Source organism: Natator depressus, chromosome 3, assembly GCF_965152275.1.
Source record: "Natator depressus isolate rNatDep1 chromosome 3, rNatDep2.hap1, whole genome shotgun sequence".
Taxonomy (NCBI): Eukaryota; Metazoa; Chordata; order Testudines; family Cheloniidae; genus Natator; species Natator depressus.
This window is the reverse complement of record NC_134236.1, coordinates 59,156,041-59,168,670: the sequence shown is the minus strand read 5'-3', so window position 1 is coordinate 59,168,670 and position 12,630 is coordinate 59,156,041. Positions and strand designations below refer to the sequence as shown.

At 40.4% G+C, this 12,630-nt stretch overlaps 1 protein-coding gene across 2 annotated transcripts in view; it reads right to left on the bottom strand.

Annotated features, from left to right (window-relative positions):
- Nucleotides 1-12,630, bottom strand: part of KCNQ5 (potassium voltage-gated channel subfamily Q member 5) — a 515,927-nt gene that overhangs the window by 52,606 nt on the left and 450,691 nt on the right. For both annotated transcript variants that reach the window (XM_074947984.1, XM_074947985.1), the window contains exon 6: nucleotides 401-511. In XM_074947984.1, coding sequence (XP_074804085.1) covers nucleotides 401-511 — 111 coding nt within the window. The remainder of the gene's footprint in view (nucleotides 1-400; nucleotides 512-12,630) is intronic.

The window sequence follows — 12,630 nt, the reverse complement described above, 5'->3', positions numbered from 1 at the left end:
ATGTAGAATTCTGCTTCAAAACTGACCATACGGGCCTATACTTTTTTTTAACTGAATAATGTACAACTTAAACTCTGTGGTTAGGTAATAGATGGCCATAAATGACTTACTAGCTCATAAGTGAGTAACTGTGAAGTTTTAGAAACATTGGAGTCATAATAACCCAGTGTTCCAGGCTAACACCACAGAAAAAGGGGCTTTATGTAGATGATCCAACTGCATGATCAGATTTCCTTACTCTATGAAAAGGCACTTGAGAAAAGTTTTAACATTAGTGAAGGAGCTTTACATATTCAAACAATGACTCTTTATGCTGAAAGCGTCATGCAGCTTCTCACATCAGCCTTAGGAGTTATTGAAGTTCCTGTTACCTTTTTTTTATTTTTGTAAAGATACTCACAGCAGGTAGTGCAAAGAAAGAAATTCCAAGTAGAGCAAACCCAGCAGAAAGCAGCCTTCCAAGCCAAGTAAGAGGAGTTTTGTCTCCATAGCCAATTGTTGTCAATGTGATCTAAAAAGCAATGAATAAATACCATGTGCAATAGAAGTACCTGAGAGAAAAGCTACAGATCAGATACACAGTATGCAAGAACTTTTCCAGTAAATAATCATTCACTAAGACACATGAAAATCTAAATGTTTCTCTTATAACACAATCTTCTATTTTAGAACACATCTGTAAAGGAAAAACATTATTTAAATAAATGGATATGAATAACTTTGTAACAATGAACAGAGGTGATGTGGGGGGGCATGAGGGGTCATGTACCCCCCCAGATTTCTGCCTTCCATTAAGCACAGAGGTTTTCAAACTGGAGATCACCCCCCGTCCCCTCCAGTTTGCATACCATCACCTCCTTCCAAGAGCCAGTGGATCGGAAGCTGGTGGGAGCCACCTGGCCTGCTTGTGTTGGATCATATTAAAGAAGTTCTGTATTAAAATCACAAATGAGTTTGATTCCCCATAGTTTAAATTCCAGGGTATTACTAATTAAGAGGTCTCTTGGTTTTTGGTACTGTTTCTCTCCCTCTCTGTGTGAAACTTGCAAGCTGCTAATTGTGTTAATACATCCTAAGACAGAGTCTGTTCTCAAAGCAATTCTTTGTAACAACAACTACTCACACAGAGAGAGACTCAAAGCAATACTCTTTAACAACAGAAACAGCACCCAGAGACTCCCCGCCCTTTTGTTGTATTCATCTCGCTTTGTTAACAATTGTGATTAAAATAGAGATAGAGGATGTATGTGGATGGATGCTTGGTGTGGATAATAACTGAATGATCAGGGAGGTGCCAGCCTAAGAATGCAGTGTCCATCGGCTGAAGAAGGTGTCAAGTGGAAATAACCAGAGGATCCCCGGAGGGCAGACTGGAATCCACCCAACAGCCTCAAGAATGGGAGAACCAAAGAACAAGATAACATCTGGCAGCACGGAGCCATCACGAATGTGCCATCTGCTGATTGATTCAGCAATAGCATGATGAAGCAATTCCCATAGAATAAATTCCTATAAAAATGGAATCTGGAAAGTGAGAACTTTGGGGTCTGATTCTGCAAACCAACTTCCAGGGCATCAGATGAGCATCTGACAAGGCCCTGCTCCCTCCTCATGTCCAGGCCACCTGGCCAGTGGCTTGGCATGAGCAACTCTAAGGCTGGTAACTATGATAACAACCTTGCAGAACCTGTGTGTGTATGTATGAATGAATGTGTGAATAAATATGAAATTGAATGGAATGTTATAGCTATAACTAACTGCTTACTATGATTCTTTCTGTATTCACAATAAATGTGGTATTTTGCCTTTTCCCCTTTAATAAGATCCTGCTGCTTTTTATTTTATTGGTATAACATTTTGGTGGAGAATTGCAAAAGGGGGAATACTGGTAAAAAACCTCAGTTATTGTAAATATTGGTGTGCACGCCGCCAGCTCTGTTGAGCTAGACATTTCTATTGGGTTAACCAGACCTGCTGGCCTCCGGCAAGGTAGCAGGGAAAAACAGGTTAACCAGACCTGCTGGCCTCCAGGAAGGTAGCAGGGGAAAGTGTGTAAATTAAACTAAGATTACTAAAAACAATCAGGTTAACCAGACCTGCTGGCCTCCGGGAAGGTAGCAGGGGAAATCAGGTTGACCAGACCTGCTGGCCTCCGGGAAGGTAGCAGGGGAAAGTGTATAGATTAAGCTACGATTACTAAACCTAAGTCCTATTGTTCACTGAGGTATCAGGGGCAGCAAGAAGGCCTAAGGGCCAGGCTAAGCTACTCGCTGGAATAAGGAGTAGCAGGGTTCAGAGAATCTAGGCTGTGTCACTCGCTGACCTGTGCCAGGTGTGACGAGGAAATTTGATAAGCTATGATTTCAGAATCTAGGCTGTGTCACTTGCTAAGTAATACCAGGAGTGACAAAGAGATTGAAATATCCGTGTTAAGATGTTTAAAAGAAAACAGGGTAAGCCAGTACCAGAGGGAGGAATGGAGTCAGAAGGAACTCCAACCTCACCTTTTGTTAAAAAAAAAATTACACCTTTAAAACAAATCCTTCAAAAATTTGGGCACAGTCCTTGGACTAAACAAGCCCTAGCTGATGTCTGCACTATTTCGGACCTAGAGGATAGATTGGCTCAGTATATCCTTATATACAAACCTTCTAGTACTGCCAAAAGAGATGCAGCAGCAATTTGGTTGTTGTGGGAGGCACGTAAGGATTCTTACCTCCGCTTGTCTTCATGTAAAGAGGAAAAGGCACAAACAGAAAAGGGAGCAGACAATTGGAAGGTGCTGGCTTCAAATACCCAAAGTCAGCTGAAAATAGTGAAAGAGGCACTCCAAGAATGCAAAAAGAGAGAAAGATTCCTGGCAGACCAAGCTAAAGCCTCTGAGAAAACTGAAAGAGAGAATCATGTGCTCCAAGGTCTGGTAAAGAAATTAACCTTGAAGCAGGGCAGAGCACCTGCAAATCATAGTCGTTGTGAATCACTAATTAAGAGTCTGAGACAAAAATTGGGCTTTGCCAGTAAACAGGTAGCAGCCATTACAGCGGGTGAAGGGGGAGAAGGTCCTATGTACGGCACCCCCAGGCATAATTACAAAGAGAAAAGAGAGTGAAAAAGTTAACTCTGCAGAGACTGGAGGGAATTAAGCAACTAAACTTTGTGAAAATGTTAAAAAGGAAAAATGTTAGAGAAAGAGCATTCTTGGTTTCTTTGCAGCCATTCTGAAGGAAAAATGGGCCCTTTTCCAAAGGAATGTCTGTAAATTAGCCAGGCAAAAATAAACTATCTGATTAAAATAATTTGACTGGACAATTTAGTCAAATTTGCTAAAAGAACAAAAGGGGATTCTATTGCCTCAAATGTATAAAGGGAATGTAAGATGTAAAAAACAGAGCAGTGTGGAAGGGATGTTAAGAAAAAGAAAATGTGTATGTATCTATCTCTGTGTGTGTAAATACATAAAGTTCTAAGGACCACTTGGTTTTGTTTTTGTTTGAAATAATGCCACTAAAAATCCATTTGACTCTTTAATTCAAAGTTGCAAAACTGAGACCTTTTTGCTAGACACAGGTAATTAGTGTTGTTTGGCTTTGGGATTTTGGCATTTAACCCTTAAAAGGTAACTCAATGCTTTACAAAATTGAAAATGTTTTTAAGTTGTGGCTGCAGCAGGGCAGTCAAAATCAGGAGAATAGAAAAAAAAATCTGGATTCTTTTTGTTTGTTTGTTTTTGTAACAAAATAGCAGATGAGAGCTGCAGTAAAAATACATAAATAAGAAATTAAAAAAGACAGTGCCCCATGAAGCAACAGCAGGGGTGAGGTGCACAAAACAAAAAGAAGCAATGTTAGAAACACTGAGTCTTAAAATGACAGGTTTCAGAGTAACAGCCGTGTTAGTCTGTATTCGCAAAAAGAAAAGGAGTACTTGTGGCACCTTAGAGACTAACCAATTTATTTGAGCATGAGCTTTCGATGAAGTGAGCTGTAGCTCACGAAAGCTCATGCTCAAATAAATTGGTTAGTCTCTAAGGTGCCACAAGTACTCCTTTTCTTTTTGAGTCTTAAAATGGCTCTGAGTAATCGGACTGTCACTTTGATAAAGGTACATGAAAACTCTGTAAGCAAAAAAAAAGAAATAGTGACACCTTATGTAAAAATGGATATGGATAATGTTATAGTAGTTAAACTATGGAAGGAATGTGAATTTGCCCCAGAACATGTGCAGGGTATATTGTAGAAGGGGCAAAAGAAATGCAAACATACCATGCTACTTAATTAAAATGCTATTAGGGCTCCAAAGGGAGCCACAATAGGTTGGGTTTTCTTTTTCAGATTGCTGTGTGTTTTGGAAGCAGAATTAAAAAAGTAATCAAAACTCTGGTGAAAGTTGATTGCGATGAAGTGAGCTGTAGCTCACGAAAGCTCATGTTCAAATAAATTGGTTAGTCTCTAAGGTGCCACAAGTACTCCTTTTCCTTTTAAGATAGAGTCTCTGAGCTGCTGATGGCTTTAAATCCAAAAGCAGGAAGCGTCTGTGAAAATGCAAATTACCTAAATGATAAAGGAAGGAAAGAACTAGCAGCACAAAGGAGCTGCAGATAAAGGACATACCTGGTCAGCAAACAAATTGTCTAAATAAAAGGCATGGGATCACAAGATAACTTTAATAAATTTAATGATAATAAGTACCCCTGTAACAATGTATAGTGTGTATGATTTTTGGAAAAATCCTTTAAGGTCATATGGTAATGATGCTTCTCAGCTATTACCTGTAGATAAACTTAAAGCTTAACACAGCAGGAAAAACGTTATAAACTTGGTCTGCTGTATAAGAAGGAAAACTGAGGTACCCCACCTCAGGGATTTAATGACTAAACAGTGGCATAATCTCCCCATAACCCTTAAAAGATAGACGCCATTGAAACCTGGCCTGCCTATAGAACAAACACAGGAAAATATGGGGGTAATTCCTCTGTTTTGCCTGTAATCAGCAAGGGTATTGTAAAAGAAATATTTTAAGCAATAATCTGCCACCCCAAAAAGGGGTAGAAACATGTTCTTTTTGTCTTTCAGAAAATCAGGAAAAGCTGATGCCAGCTGAAGAGCAACCCAATACCATGAATCTACTGTCACAACAGAAATTGTGTTTTGTGTTCTATGTGTTGTCTTGTGTTTTGTCTTGTTGCTAGCACTGTTGTGTGTTTAAAAAAAAAATACTGCAGACCTGCAGGTACTTAAAAATAAATTAAGCTCTCTGTCCCAGCTACAGAGATACAGATACAAAAACAAGTACATGCCAATGTAGACTTGGTCCAAATTGGTCTGGGTAACCTAAAAGCCCGATCGAATCTTTGGCAATGGCTTAATACTACCACATGGCTTATGCATAAGAAAAAATTTAGAAATAGGAAACTACACAGCCATAGCTATGGGATGCACTGAAATGCAGATACTTGCCCTAGCTACTTTGGAACACGAAATGTTCTGGGTCATATTGGGAAATATTTAGGGTTTGATGCATTTGTTAAAACAAAGAAAGAGATCATTGTTTGACACTTATCAATATGAATGGATGCAATAAGTTTCCAGTATTGTAAAACCAGGCTTGTTAATGGGAGAAATTGTTGTCAAAATTGCACACCAACTGTCCCTGGCGGCAAAGGTATTGAAGGTTAGCCCACTCCCCATATTACACATGGGATCCTTCTGGCTACCCTGGACCTCGAGCCAGTGGGCTGGGGAGGGAGAGAAGCTAGTGGACACTAGAGGTTGTACTGAATGGACTCCTCAAAAGTGGGTGTGCCTCATCTTGCCTGTTGCCCCAGAACTTTGTAGTAAAGATACATCACTAGGATCATGTATGTGGGATGTATTGGAATCACGTATGTGGGATGAATTGGAATCACAAACTCAAATTGCCTCACAGTACCTTCTCTTGAATAGAAAATGACACTGTCGATTATAAATCTTAGTGTCAAAAGGGGGATTATGTTGGATCATATTAAAGAAGTTCTGTATTAAAATCACAAATGAGTTTGATTCCCCATAGTTTAAATTCCAGGGTATTACTAATTAAGAGGTCTCTTGGTTTTTGGTACTGTTTCTCTCCCTCTCTGTGTGAAACTTGCAAGCTGCTAATTGTGATAGTACATTCTAAGACAGAGTCTGTTCTCAAAGCAATTTTTTGTAACAACTACTCACACAGAGAGAGACTCAAAGCAATACTCTGTAACAACAGAAACAGCACCCAGAGACTCCCCGCCTTTTTGTTGTATTCATCTCATTTTGTTAACAATTGTGATTAAAATAGAGATAGAGGATGTATGTGGATGGATGCTTGGTGTGGATAATAACTGAATGATCAGGGAGGTGCCAACCTAAGAATGCAGTGTCCATCGGCTGAAGAAGGTGTCAAGTGGAAATAACCAGAGGAGCCCCAGGACTGGAATCCACCCAACAGCTTCAAGAATGGGAGAACTGCACAACAAGATAACATCTGGCAGCACGGAGCCGTCAGGAATGTGCCATCTGCTGACTGATTCAGCAACAGCATGATGAAGCAATTCCTATAGACTGGCATAGGAAGAAATTCCTATAAAAATGGAGTCTGGAAAGTGAGAACTTTGGGGTCTGATTCTGCAAACCAACTTCCAGGAGCATCAGATGAGCATCTGACAAGGCCCTGCTCCCTCCTCATGTCCAGGCCACCTGGCCAGTGGCTTGGCATGAGCAACTCTAAGGCTGGTAACTATGATAACAACCTTGCAGAACCTCTGTGTGTGTGTGTGTATGAATGAATGTGTGAATAAATATGAAATTGAATGGAATGTTATAGCTATAACTAACTGCTTACTATGATTCTTTCTGTATTCACAATAAATGTGGCATTTTGCCGTTTCCCCTTTGATAAGATCCTGCTGGTTTTTAGTTTATTGGTGTAAGACTTGGGCCTCTCCCGCAAAGGAGCCTGGTGCCAGCTGGTGATGCATTCTGGAGCGGACCCTGCCTGTGGAGCCTGGCTGCCATGACATGCTCCCTGAGGCGCTCGCTTGCCACAGCCCTGGCACTTCTCGTTCTGCTACTGCTCCTCAGCCCAGAGGCAATGCCTGGGGCAGCGTCCCCCGCCCCCATCAAGATTTATGCGTTCTCTGACTATGAAGATGTTAGAAGTGGATCTGAGCAGGTGGAAATCATGCAGATGGCATTGTCTTTTTTTTGTGCATATGTAATTGTACCATTCATTTAGTGTAACAATCAGGAGTACACTGCAGGAATTTGCACAACAGACTACACGTGTGCCAAAGACTACAATGCAAAGATTTAATACTCCAGTGATGAAAAAGGAAGTATAAGTTCATAGATAAGGACAAGGTCAAAGGAAGTGCAGAAAGAAGTTATATTTTCTATGAACACATTTGGACAATTAGAGCTGAGTCATCTGTTGCAGTATAAAACTCCAAGCACACAGGGTGAAAAGATGCACTAAAAACTAACTGCAACAGGGCTGTGTAAAAAAGCACCGGAGGTGTTTCTTCACTAGAAACATGGCAGGAGCATGGCTGCAGGGCTCAGTCAAGCGAAGTTTTTAGTGTAGACCTGGCCTTAGTGTCCCAATGACTTCAGAGGAATTTGTCACATCAACACTGATCATTGGCTATAGCTTTTCTGAATGCAAAGATTACATAGGGAAAGTCAAAATTCAAGTAAAAACGTGTATTATGGCTCCATGAGACTCAGCCCAGAGCTGACTGCACCTAGTTGTAGCACTCAGCTTTGGAGTGAGCTATCCTTGTTACACTAATGAAAGAAGAAGTAGCTCAAATCATCAGGTAATATCAGCTCAGACATGTATGAGGATAGTATAAGTGAAGAAAGATGGCATTTGTAAAACACTCTTCAGAACTCCCCTTCACATGAAAGGGTAATCCGAGACAGTGTATATACGCAGAAAAAGTTGTATTGTAGAGACCAGGGTCGCTGCCATGTAGCACAAATACAGATCATGACAGTGCTCAGGATGTGCTGGAAGGCTCTGCCTATGTAAATCAGCTGCTACCACCTCTCACTGAACTCATGCCACCTCTCACTACAGTATGTATCCCAAATGTTGCCCCACTGTCTAATGCAGTTTAAGATGTCTCAAAGGCAGAACAAGCCAAAAGTTTGTAGTATCTTAAGTATGGAGCATGAGGAACAGATTTGCACTGTGGGGCACACTATCAGGAAAAGATTGTTTAATACCCATCAGAGTTAATAGATCACAGAAATCATTTCCAGAAGAGACCTGTTGCTCACTCTGGGAAGAATTCATTCCAGTGCAGAATGTCTTGCGACAGCACCTCTGTATCAGGGGCTGTATGGGGGATGGGTTTCCACCATGCCAGGGAAATGGCCTCCATGCCAGCTCTCCATACCTTGTCACAAAAAGTTACTTTGGAGCTATGGCCAGAGGAGGGGTCACAGGTACCTATTTACAGTGTTCCAGTACCCCAGGAAACCAGCACGAAAGGGTTGTGGTTCTATTCCTGCCCGCAGACTGGAATAAAACCCATGGCAAAGGAGTGTGAGAGAGGCTGCTACTGCACCCTGGGACTGGGTTGTGGTAAGGGGATTTTGCCTCCCTGTACTTCCCCTCCATAGAGGAATGAATACTGCAGCTGTAGGCAGGTAGAGTGACTTTCACCCACCGATGGACCAAGTGGGTTTATTAACTCCAAATGGAACACTGAACGGCTCACATCCACAACAGAACAAAGTTAATTTTAAAGGGTAAGATGGACAACACTAGGCTAAATGCCAAGGATTCCAGAGCTTGCGATTAGTGAAAAGCTTGGACAAAAAGAACTATTTTATTTAATGTTCTAATATGGCCAAGTTCAGGCTTAGACAGTTGTCTGGCAGAAGTGAATTTCCAAGGAAAATGCCTGCTGTTCTCTCAAAGGTCACTCTTGGGAAAGGTGGCAAAAGCAGTGCAGCTCAATGCAGTGGTCATCACTGGGCAAAGGTGGTGAAATAGTTTCCTAAGTAAATGGTATGTAAGCTATTTAGGGCTCGTAGATAGTAAGCAGTACCTTGACTGTTTCCATTGTTGAGGACAAAGCCCAGGTGTGATGTCTTAGAGAAAGGCAGGCTAGCTAAAAAGGAGGCAGTCATTCACTACACTAGCTGAAATAAATTTGCTCTAATAAATTTGTTAGTCTCTAAGGTGCCACAAGTACTCCTGTTCTTTTTGCAGATACAGACTAACAGGGCTGCTACTCTGAAACCTGAAATATTCAAGTGGCTGTCAAGGCTAGCCTCTGGGAGAGTGACCCATAGTAATGTTAGCATGCCTGTGATGGGGTCTACCTCCAAAAGGAATGGCTTCTTGGCCTGACAAATGACTGTTGCCATATGGGAAGCCAGGAGCAGCTACGAGGCTTCTAACCCATTTTGACAAAAGCTCTGCAGATGTCTTCCACTGACAGAATGATTATTGACTTTGCTAATTCCTCAAAGTGCTTCCCCCTGCCAATCAGCATCAACCTCTTTTTTCAACACTGAGCTTAAATCAACTGGCTTTCATCAATTTTCCTGTCTCTGCCAGAAACTGGAGAATGAGGAGATGTCTCCAGTAGGGCTGTGGAAAAGGAGATGTCGGATTTAGTGTTGTCTGCGTGTTAATGACATTGTAGGGTAACCATCTTCCCAAAAAGTTAGACAAACTTTGAGCCCTATGAATCTTCACACCTGAAAGCCCTCTGGAGAGAAAAGCAATCACTCAGCACAGAATTTATCTGAAGAAAAAACAGAACCATATTAAAGCAAGAGTCCCAAGGATAGGAGTTCCTTTCTGTTTAATTAACATTCCAATAGTTTGTTCTTTAATTAGATGCATTCATACGTTCCTTAATAAATAATTCCCTTTTGAATCTCCACATACTATGAGGTTAATTGAAAGAATTAAATTTGTTCAAGTTCTGATAGTGTTGAATGAGAAACTTATCATCAGTATTTCATATCCATTGTAATAATATCATCCACGATTAATTCATTTGGTATTCACATAGTTGTTGCAGATATTTCATTATTCTATTGTAATTACAATGTACTATTAGAAAAGGAAAAGTCAATATAACTGAGAGAAACTCTGAAAAGATGCCAGCTATACAAGTATCTTTTTTACACCATAATAAATTATGTTTTCAGGTAAAACAAATGACTATATATGATAATTGCAAAAAGCACACACTTTTGTATAGCACTGAAGTGCTAAGGGCTTGAATAACAAATATTTAAGCCAAGGAATGCTCCCTCTTCCTGTTCCCACATTATATATGGTCTATTAAAATAATTATTTTATTTAATTAATTTGCCATCCTCTCCAAGTATTCTTGCTGTTGGAGCCCTGCATGGCACCCATTGATCTTGTTTGTATGCACTGTTGTTGTAGCCACGCTGGTCCCAGGATATTAGAGAAACTAGGTGGGTAAGGTCCTGAAGTCCTGAAGAAGAGCTCTACGTAGTTCAAAAGCTTGTCTCTCTCACCAACAGAAGTTGGTCCAATAAAAGATATTACCTCACCCACCTTGCTTCTCTATTAATTTGGTTGGCATACATAAACCAGAACTGTGGGAGCTCCAGCCATAAAAAAATACAATTGATGGCATTTATGTTATGTTAGAGTTGCAGATTGGAAATCTAGATGTATTTAAACTAACAGATCATATCCTGCCTTTGATTTCAGTGAAAAACTCCCATTGACTTCAATAAGAGTATCACACATGGAATGATGGCAGGATATGGCCCTTAGATAATTTGATTGAATGAGTGTGCCAGTGTCAATTAATTACAGCATACTGGGTATGACGAGAAGGCATTATGAGTGTTTCTAGAAGCCTGGAACTTCAGAGGATGATTCATGGCTAGTCCCCCCTTTTTTTCAAACGGGAACATAACAAAACCATTCTGGGACTTGATGTATACAGTGGAATGTAAATTGGAATAATTGTTGCAAATAAACAAATCAATGAGACTAAGGGTTGACGCCCCCTAGAATGCCATGTGATCTGACCTTTTAAAAATCTGCATGTCGGTTATTCTGGCAATCAAAACAAGCAAGACTACATTTCCCACATACTGTTTTACAGATAATACAGAAATTATCATTATTAAGAAGGAAACAACAAAAATAATGAATTAGGGGGACATGCTGATTTTCAGTAATTTTATGCCCCTGAATATATTAAGAATTTAAATGTATTCAGGTTAATTAAAGAGTAAAAAAAATTGTTTTCAGGTTTTTGATTATAATTTGTTTTTCTGTTGATAGCAAGAAAAAATTCCTGTTTTCTCAGTTTGCACAAATTATCTGACCTATGAGTCACACATTTTCGTTTTCACTGTATGCAAAGTATTTTAAGCCACCATTTTATAAAATGATTGCTCCCTAGCAGGGCTTTTCCTTCTAAAATATCAAGAAGGGGAGAAGCAAATTATAAAATTAAGCTCTTGTTCATGCAATCAGATCTGCTTGGATCTGTGGATTTGACTACAGGGTCAAGGCCTGACTCTGTCAAAGCCCCACTGTTCAACTACGAACTTGATCCTGCTATTGTGAAGCAGTCAAAACTCTTACTGACTTCAGGCCAGTCTGCTCTCAGTTACATTGCAGTAAACCCAGAGCAATTTACATTTGTGTAACTGAGAGCAGAGTTTGATATGATGGTTTAACTTTAAGTCAATTGGACTCTTACCTGCATTAGGATTAAAGGATCAATTATTAAATATTTTATGAGACATTTTTTCTTGACATTTTAAAACAAGTCTCATCAGGCAAAATACTTCTGTATTTTTTATAACTGTTGCTGTGCAACCAACAGATACTTTGGGTTCTGCATGTTCCCAGCTCACAATTCTACTCACTGATCGTTCAAAAATACAACCCTTACGGAGGAGGGGTAACCTGTGGCCTAAGAATGAGTGAACTGGTTCAAATAAAAAGGTTTGGGAAACCTACCTTTCACCCAAAAAGTAAACAAACCCCCAAATGCACATTCTTTTTGGGTTCAGAAGTGTCTGGGAGTTTATTTTGTTTTTCGTTGTTTCTCTAAGCAAGTTCACGTTTTGACTAGTCTGTGAGTCGAAGTACAAGAAAGACTTGGGTCCGGTTGAGCTCCTGTCAGCGCAACACCCGAGGTGGGGAAGTTACCTTTTTAGTCCTCTGATCATGGAGCATGCCAGAGGCTGGTTCAGCCCCCCAGACTTCCCTTAGTCAGCCTAAGCGATGCTCTAAGTTATAAAAAGAAAAGGAGTACTTGTGGCACCTTAGAGACTAACCAATTTATTTGAGCATAAACTTTCGTGAGCTACAGCTCACTTCATCGGATGCATTCAGTGAAAAATAAGTTATGCATTCTGTGGAAAATAAGCTCTAAGTTATGTTGACACTAATGGCACCACTGACTGGCTGGGATTGCTGGAGCACAAGGTGTTCTACTATGGGAATAGGAGTGCTGCTTTATCCCCTGAAGGGGGATACACCAAAAGGAGGTGAATAAGCAGCTTCCCTATTAGGGCAGCCTTCCAGTTGTCTGAGCAGAACAGTGCAGTTGAGCGTGGACCAAGGATCTATCTCACTATTTGCATAGTA